Source organism: Lytechinus pictus, chromosome 1, assembly GCF_037042905.1.
Source record: "Lytechinus pictus isolate F3 Inbred chromosome 1, Lp3.0, whole genome shotgun sequence".
Taxonomy (NCBI): domain Eukaryota; kingdom Metazoa; phylum Echinodermata; class Echinoidea; order Temnopleuroida; family Toxopneustidae; genus Lytechinus; species Lytechinus pictus.
Window position 1 is genome coordinate 43,374,364 of NC_087245.1, and position 15,940 is coordinate 43,390,303.

General features: G+C 39.0%; 1 protein-coding gene across 1 annotated transcript; it reads left to right on the forward strand.

The window, feature by feature from the left end:
- The first annotated feature begins 788 nt into the window (after nucleotides 1-788).
- On the forward strand, nucleotides 789-14,053 carry LOC129263373 (cAMP-responsive element-binding protein-like 2). Its single transcript, XM_064104816.1, has 3 exons — nucleotides 789-857; nucleotides 2,673-2,900; nucleotides 9,611-14,053. The coding sequence occupies exons 1-3, from the start codon at nucleotides 789-791 to the stop codon at nucleotides 9,800-9,802; spliced, it is 489 nt and encodes a 162-aa protein (XP_063960886.1). The 3' UTR covers nucleotides 9,803-14,053.
- The last annotated feature ends 1,887 nt before the right edge of the window (nucleotides 14,054-15,940 follow it).

A 15,940-nucleotide genomic window follows, 5' to 3' on the forward strand; every position in this document is an offset into this window, starting at 1 on the left:
CATACCATAGTCCTACCTGTAGTGTAGATTCTCCACAGACAGGATGGTAGCAGTGAACAAGTGCACCTACCCCACTCACACAAGCATGCGAGGTTAGTTGTATTGTAACCTCGCACAACGCATGTCATTTCATGAATTTTGACGTTTTCATTCATCACACGAATGTGAGAGAATGAAACACGCCAAAATCTTCACAATATACTAAATTTATTCATCTAAATCTTATCATTTAATTTAATTTTAAAAATGTGTCGAACGTATTTATAAAAAGGGATTTTAAACGCTTATCTCCAAATCTCAGCCAAGACACTCCGTCCGATCCTTAATACTGCGGTGGAAATTACGCAAACAACAATCGAAATGCGAATTTTTCCTATCGAACAGTCTAGATTCAAGTCGTCGGCGCATAATAGGAAATTGTACCAAAAAATCAACAGGTTGCATCTCACGTATAATCGCTGATGGCGCTACATCATAAAATAACGCTGAACAGCGAAAAAAATGCGGAGCGCCTAGAACGCAACCAGCTGTACAGCTGATCTGACGTAAACGACATAAACAAGCAAGTTTATTAAATAATATCGCGTGCCCTCTCTGTGCGGATAGAGAAAACCAGCGAATTAGCTCCATGCCTGCTTCGACATCATCGATATAAAGTACCAGAAAGACAGAGAGGAAATGAAATTGGCTTCATTTTAAATAGGTATCTATTTCTAATTTTTAGAAAAGACGAATAAACTTTATATACAAGTGCCGTGCCAGTGGTAATCCTGTGCACGGCGGCGGTAATGTACCCGTGGGTGCACCTACCCGAACTTCCGGACGGTGAACTCGATCAGATATTCCGAGTGACAAAGGTGAGATGGAAATGTTATTTATTGTAAAAAAAATCATTGAAAAAAAATATAACGAGAAAGTAAAATAGCTTAATTTCTTACTCTTCACCCGTATTTCACTCCGTGTCCTTCCTCCGGTTATCCTCAAAATTGGTGATTTTGTTTTGGGCCAGTATCTTTTTCCTCACACGTATTATTCACGGCCGATTTCAAAACATCGCATAATATGCGATCGGTAATGACCCCTGGGGGGGGCCACTTCCATTGACGAGTGGATACCATGCGCGACCATGGGGTCCCGAAAAGCACCCTAAACACGTATTTTCCATGTTCTGAAAATGCACCCCTTAACAAGTATTGTCGTGTGAAACCCTACCCTTAACAAGTATTGGAAATAAAATAATTCCCTTGGCAAGTATTCCCTGAATTGAACCCCTAAACAAGTACAGCAATATTTTAATCGTTATATGTCACAGACGTCGGTTTTACCTTTACATCATTGGGTTTAGTACGGCCCCACCTCCCACACCTCGCGCAAAGTCAGACTCTATTATTGAAGTAGTGTTGATTGTTGGGCTAAAAAGTACATCCTTAATAAAACATTTTAGTCTTTTTACCCTCGCAAATTTGACCCTAATCACGTAACTTTCCTAGCAAAATAGACACCCTTTTTTCACTATTTTAGTGTTTTTGACACCCTTTTTACGTTACGTACGTAACGTGCCCTATCTTGAAAAAGACATCCTTTTTACGTGTTTTTTTGGTCGCGCATGGTATCCACTCGTCAATGTAAGTGGCCCCCCCGGGGTTTGACCTGCTACCGAATATATCTTGTCACTTGACAAAGGATTGCTATAAAAAAAGTATCATTTCATAAAATTAGTCCATGGCGAAATGTTATGCTATCATACAAGAATTCTATAAAGACTATTCTATATGTCCGTTTTCAAGTGATTGTTGTGATTAAAACAGTTTCATATTTTCATCATAATACAGACCCGCAGCACAGCGCACTACTATGTGTATATACAGCTAAATTGGCAACGCAATTTTTTCTGCTTGTATATTCAGTTTCAGTCCGATACGCGAAGCTACAATTTTCTCAACTGTTTTGGTAAATTTGAGGATGTTATTATGGAATATTCATATATTGCGATGATTTACAACTAAAGGTATATTGTCGTTCATGAGGTCAAAACTGTTGTTTGACCTCATTGGTACTATAGAAGTGGGTGAGACTGAAAGAGAGCGGTGGGGGGGGGGGGGGAGGCAACCAGGATATGACGTCATATCACATTTCCTCTTTTTCCCCAAAAAATGGTATTTGGAACGTGAACCTGTATGGTATACTGGTATGGCAATTTCTGACATTCTCTCGCCCCCCACTTTTGAACACAAAAACAGGCCGATGGAAAGATAATGCGGAAAAAATTAGGGGAAAGAGTTCCATATGTCCACTCCACTGATTAAAAAAAAATCCCATTCTTTTGTCTCTGTTCCTTGTTATTTTTCCCCTCTCATTCCTTTGGTTGGATTCAATCTAATTCCACCCTCTTGATCCATCAAAGTTTATACATTGCAAAATATCTCAATTGGCTTAGATTTTGAACGAACATGGAGAAGGTAGCAAGTTGACCAATACTGATTTATTCAATCAAAAGATGGGTCAAGTTTTAGACTTGAAACATTTAAATATGATTGTTAGCGTGATTAGATACTTTACGAAAAATATTCCATAATTGCATTGTGGTATATTTGAACATTACTATTTAAGCTTGAAGAAAGTTTGGCTTTATGATTACTTAATACATTTATTTTCCCCATTGTTTGGTACAGGCGAATTTGAAATCTGGTAGGAGTGCGAGCAGACTAAGAAGAGTGCAATCCAGTGGGGGCAAGAGAGGAAGGAGGCCCTCTAGAGTTGATCGTGATGCCAAGTTGGAGAGGAGCAGACAAAGTGCACGAGAATGCCGTGCACGGAAGAAGCAGAAATACCAGCTGCTAGAAGAGACTGTTGCAGAAAAGGAGAAACGGATAGTAGCACTTAGAGAGAAACTTGAAAAGGTACATTGTTCTTTTAGAGTTTAGATGCGCGATCTTCACTCCCCTATGGTATTCTCTGATCGCTACATGCATATCAAGTGCTATTAAGGGACGCACCATTAGATACCAGGGGGGGCTGGAAGTTTGGGTTTTGATACAATTTTTTTTCCTTTCTTCTTTGAGCAAATATTTTTTTCCTTACTCCACTGAGACACTTTTTTTTAAACACCTTTCAGATGATTTGAGCGGAGCCCCCCCCCCTCCTGGATATCTATGGTGCGTCCCGAAAGCATACACTATTATATCCTACATAGAGTAAATCCTGTATAGTGATTGGTTCAAGTAGCATCATGTGACCTAATATATTTCAACTATGATGTTGCGTGACGTCAGACCTCGATATATTTTTGGATATAGCGAGGTCTGACGTCATTATTTCACAAAACTGGATATCTAGCTAAATTCTCTGGCGCACCGGCCAGTGCGCTCTCTCTCCCGGGCAAGTCCCGCGATGCGTCGGCGCAGGCATAATCTGCGTTCCGCTGAGCGCGGTGGCTCGGAGAAAAGTAGGTAATTCAACTCAAGTAACCTGACTTTGCAAGCTCAACACATAGTAATTGCCAGACCAACCTCGGATAAATAATTCCACTATACTTTCTCAAAGCCTGATATATTTGTTTATTGTTATATGCTCTAATTGTCGAAGAATGCTGAAGAGTACTGTTTACGTACATTCCCATTTGGTTAGTATGTTACTGTTTATTATTGAAAGTTAAAGAAAGTTCCCCCTATATCAAAAGGATGTAACCTTATAACACAAAACAGAAAAGCTCCTGATTGAAACGAGTCATGACAAGATAAGTTAAAATGATGATCTCACATGTTAATAGTGAAATAAAACCATGTTTACATTGACAGATTACCAAAGGTGGCGGAGCAGAGGATAATCTTTTGTATTTAAGAGGGACGTAACAATGCCGCCTCCCCCATGAACATAGGATAATCCTCTGCTCTGCTGCCCATGCGGATTGCAACACTGAAATATTATGTATTATGTTATGAAATGTAACATAAATTATGTGTGTGACGTCTTCAGTTCCCTTATATGCCTTTCGCTTAAGTGCTATACATGCAACTGTTCTTTTTTTACTAGGCATAAATTTCAAATGGTATAAGTTAGAGGAGGCATTGCTCTGCATGTAGGTAGCAATTACATTCAGGCACCTTAAAGCATAGTCCCGCAAGAGCATGTCGAAGGTACCCCCACCCTTATCCGTAGAGCTCTTGACTATTAAAATATCTTGCATTTTGGAGCCCTCAGTGTGGCAAAATGATGCTTTGGTAAAAAAAAAAAAAAAAATTATTTTCTTGAAATCACTTGGAGATGAAAGAGTAGGCTTTTCACTATCAGCTACGTACATGTATAAAGGAGGGAGGGCACAGTACAGCAAAGCCTACCCTCTCAGGGGGCTGCCCCAAGTCACCCAGCCCCTTTTTCGTATTTTGCCCATTTCTTGGAAAATTCACCATTTTGGAGCCACATTGGGGAAAAGGTGTTTCTACTATATGTAGTGAAGCCACTTTTATTGTTTTAAACCACTTGGAGACGAAAGAGTAGACTTTCTTCTATCTGCTACATATAAAGAATCGCTGGCACATCGAAGCCGCCCCCGTCAGTGGGTTGCCTGAAGACACCCTCCCCTTTTCCGTATTTTGCAAATTTATGGAAAAATCTGCAAATTTGGAGCCCCCACTGAGGCAAAAGGGTGTTTCTTCTAAATAGCAATCCTCTTTCATTGTCTTAAAATCACATGGAGACAAAAGAGTAGCATTTCTTCTAACAATTACATATAAAGAAATGCTGATACAGCGAAGCGTACCCCCGTCAGGGGCTCCCGAAATCACCCACCCCTTTTTCGTACTTATTAGAAAATCTGTGAATTTGGAGCCCACATTGAGGCAAAAACATGTTTCTTCTATATAGCAAACCACTTTCATTGTCTTAAAACCACTTGGATACGAAAAAGTACTAGTAGTATTTTCTCTATCTGCTACATCATAACGAAGTGCTGGTATATCGAAGCCTACCCCCTCAGCGGGCGGCTGAAGTCATCCAACCCCTATTTCGTATATCGCACATTTCTAGGAAAATTCGCCCTTTTGAAGCCCCATTGAGACAAACGGTGATTCTGCTTTGCAGGAAGTCACTTTTTGTCTTAAAGATCCAAATGTCGTCTGTCCGTCATCTGGCGTCCGTCCGTCACAAACCTTACGACACATAACTCCACAACCGTAAGTCACTTTTCAACCAAACTTGGATTGTAGATGGACTTGGGGACCTGCATGTTATGCTGCAGTCGGAGGTCACATGGTAAGGTCAAAGGTCATTTTCAGGTCAACGTTAAAGTTTACATGCAAGACCCTCTTATGACACCTAACTCCGCAACCGTAAGTCACTTTTCAACCAAACTTGGATGATAGATGGACTTGGGAGACCTGCATGTTATGCTGCAGTCGGAGGTCACATGGTAAGGTCAAAAGTCATTTTCAGGTCAACTTTAAAGTTTACATGCAAGACTCTCTTATGACACCTAACTCCACAACCGTAAGTTACTTTTCAACCAAACTTGGATGGTAGATGGACTTGGGGGACCTGCATGTTATGCTGCAGTAGGAGGTCACATGGTAAGGTCAAAGGTCATTTTCAGGTCAATGTTAAAGTTTACATGCAAGACTCTCTTATGACACCTAACTCCGCAACCCCAAGTCACTTTTCACCAAAACTTGGATTGTCGATGAAGTTATGAGACCTGTATGTCACGCTGCAGTCGGAGGTCACATGATAAGGTCAAAGGTCATTTTCAGGTCAATGTTAAAGTTTCTGTGCAAGACTCTCTTATGACACATAACTCTGCAACCATAAATCACTTTTCAACCAAACTTGGATGGTAGATGTACTTAGGGGACCTGCATGCTATTGTGTTGGGAGGTCACATGGTATGGTCAAAGTTCATTTTGAGGTCAACATTAAAGTTTACATGCAAGACTCTTATGACAAGTGTTTCCATCCCAGTCATTTCACAATGAAATTTCGATACAATTCCATTGCGTGCCCTCGCAAATCACGATATTTCTGGTTATTTTCATAAGTGGGCGAGACAAAAAATTGCTTTTAATTGCCTTGTATTGTTTTGTAACTCCTGGGAGACAAAAAGGTAGGATTTTCTCTATCAGCGTAATTTTGGAGCCACGTTGAGGAAAAAGTGTTTCTACTATGTAGTGAAGCCACTTTTATCGTTTTAAACCACTTGGAGACGAAAGAGTAGACTTTCTTCTATCTGCTACATATAAAGAATCGCTGGCACACCGAAGCCTACCCCCATCAGAGGCTGCCGAATTCTCCCCCACCCTTTTGCCTATTTTCCCACATTTTGAATAATTCGCAGTTATTGAAAGAGCTATATAGTGAAACCAATTTTATTTTTTTAAACCACTTAAAGATGAAAGAATAGGCTTTCTTCTATCAGCTACATGCAAAAAAGTGCTGGAACATCGAGGCTACTCAATTCAGGGGCTGCTGAAGTCACCATACCTTTTTGCCTATTTTCCCTCTTTATTGGAAAATTCTCAGTGTTTAGCCCCCATTGATGCAAATAGATATTTCTGCTATGTCTGAGGTAAAACCACTTTTATTATTTGAATTTTTTAAAAATATTTTTTTTGTGCTTGGGGATGAAAGAGTAGGCATTTTTTAAATAAAGAAGTGCTGGCACATCGACGCCTACCCTCTTCGGGGGCTGCTGAAAATTAAGTGACCCCATCCTGTTTGTCCATTTTGCCTAATTATTAGAAAAATCGTCAATTTAGAGTCACCATTTAGGCAAAGGGCGTTTCTGATATATAGTAAAGTCACTTTTATTTTTCAAACCACCTGGAAATGAAAAAGAAGGCTTTTTTTCCTATCAGCTACATATAAAAAGGTGCTGGCACATCGACGCCTACCCTCTTTGGTGGCTCCAAACTGGCAGATTTTCTAAAGAAAGGTAAAATACGGAAAAGAGATGAATGATTTCGGGAGCCCCTGACGGCGGAAGGCTCCGATGTGTGAGCACTTCGTTATATGTAGCAGATAGAGACAATACTACTCTTTCGTATCCAAGTGGTTTTAATACAATGAAAGTGGTGTGCTATATAGGAGAATCATCTTTTTGCCTCAATGTGGCCTCCAAATTTACAGATTTTCTAATATGGAAAAGGGGTGGGTGATTTCGGTAGCCCCTGAATGTGGTACACTTTGCTGTACCAGTACTTTATATGTAACTGATAGACTAAATGCTAATATTTTGTCTCCAAGTGGATTAAAGCAATGACAGATTCTTCCATAAATTTGCAAAATACAGAAAAAGGGGAGGGTGTCTTTGGCAACCCACTGACAGGGGTGGCTTCGATTTGCAAGCGTTTTTTTATATGTAGCAGATAGAAGAAAGTTTACTCTTTCGTCTCCAAGTGGTTTAAACAATAAAAGTGGCTTCACTACATAGTAGAAACACCTTTTCCTCAATGTGGCTAAAAAATGGCGAATTTTCCAAGAAATGGGCAAAATACGAAAAATGGGCTGGGTGACTTGGAGCAGCCCCCTGAGAGGGTAGGCTTTGCTGTGCCCTCCCTCCTTTTTATGTAGCTGATAGTGAAAAGCGGCAAAGCCTACTCTTTTGTCTCCAAGTGATTTCAAGAAAATTGAAGTTGTTTTTCTACCTTACCGATGCATTATTTTGCCACATTGAGGGCTCCAAAATGCAATATATTTCATAGTCAAGCTATGGATAAGGGTGGGGTACCTTCGACAGGCTCTTGCAGGACTGCTTTAAGGTGCCTCGAATGTAATTGCTTGCAGCATGCAGAGCAATGCCTCCTCTATTCTTTTCCAAGAGGTTTCATTAACATAAAGTTGCTTTAATATGTAGACAACGCCTTTTGCCCTCATACTGTACCCATATACATGTACATATATGTAATATACACTTTTCTATCACTACGCTCATTACATGCATTCATGCGTGCTAGTCACACCAACAAAGGCGAGGCAAGACCGATTGAGTATTTTTAAAGGTATGCAAGCGAGCGCATTGTAGTCGGTATCATTGGTGTGACTAGGTGACGGAGGTTGCTTTTTGGTGTCATTTTATACATGTAGCAATATCGGGGAATACATCTGGAGGTATTTTCCCTTTATCTAAGCAAGTTAAGACATTAATACTGTCATGAAGCATATCAATGTTCTCGTTAATATATCCTCTTTCGTGTTGAATGCTGATATTTTGCATTAGTTGTTGATATTAATGACAAAACAGAAAGATAATAATGCACATGCAAATTTTTGACCAAAAACATGGAAATTTTGGCATAAATTCTCATATTTTTCAAAAAATATTAACCAGACTGTCCAGAAAACAATTTCAATAAATTTCTACTATCCAAATCATTGCGAAAGGCGTATTTATCAATATGAAATTTCTTGTCTTCGTATGTATTTTCCTTAAGCGCTTAGAGACATTCTTTGTGATAAGCGCTATATAAATGATGTTAATTATTATTATTATTATGTAATATTTTTCCATTGTCTGTGCAAAAATATGAAAATAATTGATATTCATGAAAAATCCAAGATGGCCGACAAAAATGGGGTCGTCTGGGCCTTCTGTACAGGATATGACCTGGCAGCAACACATTTTCTTGACCACTGATATCATGCCAACATGATGGGACCATCAAACCTTATGTACCCGATCAGCTGAATAAACTCTCTCAGCCCCCGGTCTATCTCTTTGTAACTTTCTTATTTTTTTACTCATAATTGGCCACCTACCTTCAAATGGAGGACTGAAATTCATTTATCAATTTTCTGATACTTGATGACCATTATATGGAAGTTTTATAAAATAGGGACTTGCTAAATTAGGCCGAGCTTGAAATTAAAAATATTAGCACTAGTGAGATAAGTTTTGAATAGTAAAATCACAACATGGTCAAAATGCATTAACCCTAAATTACCTTTGACCTTGATCGTGTGACTTGAAACTCATTCAAGATGACTGTATTACCCATACCCTCTCTAAGTTATGATGATCTTTCAAAACTTAAGCTTGTTTAAGATTTCAAGTTTATACCCAACATGGTCAAAGTTCAGCTACCCTACAGGTATCTGACCTTTGACCTTGATCATGTAACCTGAAACACATGCGAAGTTATTAGAAAAAGCATTCATGACACACTGGCTTACTTTTCCCCTATGTTCCGATCGCTTATATTGGAATACTTAATTTGGACTTTAATACGAATTCTAGTCTGGAAATATGGAGAAAAGGACAGAAAATACTATGAAAATGATTTACTTTCTAGAATAAAGTTGATCGTTCTGATATCAATAAATTCCTTGACCTCAGAAATGATGGTTTAGGTGTCAAAATCATGATTCTATGTTACTTCGAAGCCGAGATATTGTTGAAAACCTTGTTTTTGGCAGCCATTTTTAAAAATCCAAGATCGCGGCCATATAGGTCACGGTGCAAATGAAAACATTGTTATCCTGAATCCCCATACAGTAACCTTTCCAAAAATATATAGTTTTCAATTTCTCCAAAAAAATTAGGCGAAAGCTAAAATATGAACATAGTGAAAATGACTAATAGTAACTCCCAATATTAATGCGTATCACCTGGCATTTTTTACAGTACAAGAACTTTTGTCAGCTGATGGACAATGAAGAGATTCCAGTCGACATTCACCGGACCCTGCAGGCAGATGAAGCTCAAGCTGTCAAAGAAACAGAAGCAGCGATGCGACCTGGCACATCAAAGAGTAATGGTCACCAGCCAGGAATGAAACCCGTTCTTGATTCCAGCAGTGATGAGGACTTAGACTGAGCAATGATTGACCCCTCGTTAGGTGGGCCATGATTGACAATACTGCAGTGATAGATGATGTTAACTTTCCAACCTGCACCAGAGGTCATGGTCTGATTTCACAAAGCCTCTTTATCACCAACTAACGCTATTATTCTTGGACAAAGCAGCTCATAGTATTTTATGAAGCAGGACCCTCTTGACTCTTGTAGATGAGATCAAGTCATGGAGTGTTGGTCTGGATGAATGCAATTATTTAAATAGCCGAGAAAGATGTTAAGGATATAAATTCATGTATATATGTGCCCTTTCAAGTGTATAAAAATGTGACATTAGGTGATAAAAAAGAGAGAGAGAAAGAAAGAGGGTGTGAAAGAGAGAGAGATGGGGGCAATAGACAGGACAGAGAGATTTCAATTTGAGCACATGGAGGGTTTCCAGGTGATGTTACATGTATGACGGAGGACAAAACAATATATGACACCTGTGCATTACATGTAGATCATATAATCAATGATTTATCACTTTGATGTACATTTTTTATTGATATTCCTAGAACATGGCTGCCCATGGAAATCTAGGACTGTGTCAGACCGACTGGTCCACTGAGGAATGACGGATGCTGCCAGTCACTGGTGCCATTTCTTCTAGACCGGTAGACCACTAAGATAAAGAAAAAACAATTTCAGTGTCACTAAAGATTATGAATATCAACAACTTTATTTCATTCTCTAGATCTTTACATCCAGTTTTCACATGATACCATATTCACACCATAGCTTTGACTGACTGACTTAGGTGCATAGGACGGTATGTTCCTTCGCTCTCCTATGGGTGATCCTTTTCCATTCAGTTCTACCCTGGGCTAGGTCTTCAGCATCCAGTAGAGGGAGACCCACATCTCCTCTGACTTGGTCCCTCCATCTGGAAGAGGGACGTCCTGGTGGTCTCCTCTTGTCAAAGTCATTTCTGTACGCCTGAACTGGAAAGCGGTTTTGTGACATACGGCATATGTGCCCAAACCACCTCAGGCGTTATTTTGTAGCTTCCTCACATAGCTTTACTTTGATTGATTAAAGGTTTGAAATTTATACATATAGCATATGTCTTTGACTTGTTGTTATTCCTTCGCGACTCTGCAGTGGAGTAACGAAGAGTAGCAAACACAAGAATCCATATTGCTGTGCCCATGCAACAGGATTATGTTTCCGACCAATAAATTCAAGTGAGAAAATTGAGATTCCCTGCTCGGTATGCTTCCAAAGCCTTACTTTGATTGATTAAAGGTTTGAAATTTATATACGTGTGATCTAGATAAGAAAATATCTTCATTGTCTTTGGTGACATGAAATTTCTTGTGTGTATTTCATTTGTCTCCACTGAAAAATCACCAGAAGTCACTGGTAAAAAGTCCCTAATGATTTAGCCTTAATAAACACTATCCTAGGTTTTTAAACCTTGTTTTTTTGTGTGTTTACTGTGTGTTGTATAATTTAGAGGTCCCTAGTCTGAAATGAGGGACACAGTGATAAACAAAATTACACTGTACTTACACTGTATTGAGCCCATAATCCATATATTTTTTCTGAAGAAACCACAAAATCAATTCTGCTAAAAAATTTCAACTACATCTTTTTCTGTTTTTTGTCTCACCTGCATAGCAGAGTGAGACTATATAGGCGCCGCTTTTCCGATGGCGGCGGCATCAACACCAAATCTTAACTGAAGGTTAAGTTTTTCAAATGACAGCATAACTTGGAAAGTATATGGACCTAGTTCATGAAACTTAGCCATAAGGTCAATCAAGTATTACTGAACATTCTGCCTGAGTTTCAGGTCACATGACCAAGGTCAAAGGTCATTTAGGGTCAATGAACTTAGACCATGTTGGGGGAATCAACATCAAATCTTAAACTAAGGTTTAGTTTCTGAAATGTCATCATAACTTAGAAAATATATGGACCTAGTTCATGAAACTTGGACATAAGGGGCCTGTTGCATAAAACTTTTTACCTGAGAAAACTGGTAAAAACTGAAAACTAAGGGTAGTCTGATTTCTGCCATTGACTTTTACACAGGGCAAAAACTCCGGTAAAAACAACCTGAGTTTTCTCAGGTAAAAAGTTTTATGCAACGGGCCCAAAGTTAACCAAGTATTACTGAACATTCTGGTTGAGTTTCACGTCACATGACCAAGGTCAAAGGTCATTTAGGGTCAATGAACTTTGGCCATGTGGGGGGGTATCTGTTGAATTACCATCATAACTTTGAAAGTTTATGGATCTGATTCATGAAACTTGGACATATGAGTAATCAAGTATCTTTGAAGATCCCGTCTGAGTTTCAGGTCACATGATCAAGGTCAAAGGTCATTTAGGGTCAATGAACTTCAGCCATATTGAAGGTATTTGTTGAATTACCATCATATTTCTTTAAGTGTATTGGTCTAGTTCGTAAAACGTGGACATAAGAGTAACCAAGTATCACTGAACATCTTGTGCGGGTTTCAGGTCACATGACCAACGTCAAAGGTCAATGGACTTTGGCCATGTGGGGGTATCTGTTGAATTACCATCATAACTTTGAAAGTTTATGGATCTGATTCATGAAATTTGGACATAAGAGTAATCAAGTATCTTTGAAGATCCTGTCTGAGTTTCAGGTCACATGACCAAGGTTTGTCATTTAAGGTCAATAAACTTTGGCCATATTGGGGTTATTTGTTGAATTACCATCATATCTCTGTAAGTGTATTGGTCTAGTAACCTAGTTCATAAAATGTGGACATAAGAGTAACCAAGTATCACTGAACATCTCATGCTAGTTTCAGGTCACATGACCTAAGTCAAAGGTCATTTAAGGTCATTGAACTTTGGTCATTTTAGTGGTAATTATTAAATTGCTGTCATAACTTTCAAAGTTTATAGATACAGTGTATAAAATGTGGATATAAGGGTAATCAAGTATATCACTGACAAGTTTTAAGTCACATGATCAAGGTCAAATGTCAATGAACGTAGTATTGTATCATTATGTGAATGGTGTTTTTATGAATAATTATTAGTAGTTTTCAAAGTCAGCACTGCTGCTATATTGAATCGTGTGATGCAGGTGAGACAGCCAGAGGCATTCCACTTGTTTCTATTCAGGATCTAACTTATATGGAGTCAGTTGTATTTTAGGTCTAAAAGCAAATCTCGAAAGTGTCTACTCTCCCAATACATTATCTCGTTCTTTAATAACCAAATAGTAAAGTGCAAACGTCAGTGCCAGTTGGCTGTTATATTTGTATTCAAATTAGGGTAATGTTGAAATAATTAATGATGAAATATGCGTTGAAAATCTATTTATTGAAAAGAACTCGATTCTCAAGTATATTTAATACGCATCTGATACTTCACGTTTTTCAGATTAGATTAGTAGTCTTATACAGATTACATTAATAATGATCCTGTCAGAATTAATTTGCAATGTATTCAGCTCATATTTTCTCATCAACCCAAACATTATCCTGGAAAGGTGTTACACTCAATGTATAACTGCTTGATGACATTTAGTTGAAATGAAAATGAATAACCAAAGAGGGTGTACCTATTATTCTCTAAATGATAACAAAACAGTAAATTAAAGGCCCCAAAATTTAAGACCTAAAGAAGCTACTGCAAATTCAGTATTGTGTGTAGATGAAATTAACATCCTGTGTGCAAAATATTATATTAATATGAATGGAACATGATGAATCATGAATTTGTTTAGTTTGATATAGAGATATACAACAGTTTTACATTTGTCAATCTTAAATATCCATGCCAATTCCATTTTATTACTCTCTAAATAATAATGATAATAACAATGGTGACGATGATGATTATAACAACAACAACAATAATAACGATGATAATATTGATAATAATCATAATATTCATAATGATTATAATGATTATAATAATAATAAGATGAAGAAGAATGATGCTTATGGCTTTTAACTTATTTATTTCATCGAAGGCCTCTGAGTGTTCTTCATGTATGTGGTGTTATTGCCCTGGCTTTAGCAGACCAGCTGCTATGTGCAAAGTATGGAATGGTTGTACAGTACACATTTTGGAAGGTTTCTTGTATCATGGTATAATCAAGACAGCTTATTTGATGATTCGATGTAGATTTCAGATGACTCCAAGTTGAGACAATATATTTGTTGTATTTAATGAAAATAATTACAGAGGACCATATTGGTTATCAAAATAAAATATATTTAACGGAAATATAAGTGTTTTTTTTTGCCCATATATATCATAAGGCTTTCAGACCAGTTGGTGAGTTGGTGAAATGTAAAGATCAGATAATATGCTTGTTGGTGGTGTGAGTAAATCTTTTTTTTTGGGAGAATGATATTCTTATATTGAATTATATAAAGAGACGAATCAAAGTAACATATCGATGAAAGTTTGCGAAAAAAAATTGAATGAATAATAGAAAAGTTATGAGCACTTGAATAATGAGATCACTAGTGTTATATATGTGACCAAGATCTGTGATGTCACACATGTACAACTTCCCATTACATCGAACCAAAATAGCTTCATGATCGAACCAAGAACAGTAACAATAACAAGGAAGTGGAATAACAATAATAAGCATAAAATGCCTATTTAAAAGAAGAAGAAGAAAGTTGAAAAAAATCATACGTCTTGTCTGGATCCCGTTTACATTGAATACACGATAATTATTCGTCCATCCAATTAAATATACACTACTCAAAAAAAGTTAAGGACCACTTTTTAAAACGTACATAAAGATTTTATACAAGGTGTTTTATTTCTGGAAATACCTCAGTACAACTGTCCTAAATGTCCTTAAACACGCTGTAATCAATTTCACGCATGGGTGGTTTCAGTTGTTGCACAATGTCTCTCGCATCACTGCACATCCTGAAAAGTGGGCCCCGAGGGGTATCAGCTACCGACATGAAGTGGTAAAAACGAATGTCTGAGTGTCTTTCAGGCAGTTCAGTAACGAGTGTGACCACCTCCTGCAGCAATAACGGCTTCACAGCGCTGTCTCATGGAGCTGATGAGGCGATTGATGTCTCTGACGTCCAGTGCATCCCATGCAGCCTCCAGAGCCACACCCAGCTGCTGCAGTCCAAGTGGATGGGCTTCGAGCTGCTCGAGACTCCTCCCCATCATGTCCCAGACGTGCTCTATCGGGTTTAAGTCCGGGGACCTCGCTGGCCACTCCATACGCTCAATCCCCTGGCCCTCAAGGAACTCGGTCACCACCCTAGCTCGGTGGGCACGGGCATTGTCATCCATGAAAATGATGTTTTGTCCCACATTTTCTGCAAATGGCACCACTATAGGTTCAAGGACGTCATCCCTGTACCTCACTCCTGTCATTGCTCCCCCTGGGACCACGTAGAGACGAGTACGGTTGGCGTAGGTGATGCCTCCCCACACCATGACGCTGCCTCCCCCATAACGGTCATGTTCTGCAATACAGGGGTCTGCAAATCTCTCTCCTGGTCGCCTCCAGACTCTCGAACGTCCATCATTGTGGTCAAGGGAAAATCTGCTCTCATCTGTGAACAGAACTCTACGCCATTGCTGTCTGGTCCATCTGACATGCTCCCGGGCCCAGTTGAGACGAATTCTTCTGTGAGCAGGGGTGAGTGGGACACACTGAGCTGGCCGTCTGGCATGCATATTGGCTCTGTGAAGTCGGTTACGGATTGTTTGAGTGGAAACAATCACTCCAGTTGCTGCAGCGAAGTCATTGTTGAGGCGGCGTGCACTGTGAAAGCGGTTGCGGAGGCTGAGATTCGTCAAGTAGCGATCATCTCTAGGGGTTGTCGAAACTGGTCGGCCACTGCGGGGTCTCTGTTGTAGGCATTTTCTGTCTTTAGTCTCTACAATCAACAACTTGCTGACAATAGCAATGCCAAAATACAGCTGTCCAGAATGCCATCAAACACAATGACATCAATTTCACACATGCAGTTCTTTCATGATGTCTCTGGCATCATTGCAGTGGGCCATAAGACAAGTGTCTTCCAAAGCATTTTCCGTCTTTAGTCTGTACAATCAACAACTTGCCTACAACAGCAATGCCAAGACACCACCTAAGTGAAACAGATGTAGCCAGAGCCCTAGGGATGCTGGA

Coding starts and splice junctions, on each gene's coding strand:
- LOC129263373 (XM_064104816.1), top strand. CDS start 789: ATGTACCCGTGGGTGCACCTACCCGAACTTCCGGACGGTGAACTCGAT. Junction 858..2,672: donor AGATATTCCGAGTGACAAAG/GTGAGATGGAAA, acceptor TGTTTGGTACAG/GCGAATTTGAAATCTGGTAG. Junction 2,901..9,610: donor TTAGAGAGAAACTTGAAAAG/GTACATTGTTCT, acceptor CATTTTTTACAG/TACAAGAACTTTTGTCAGCT.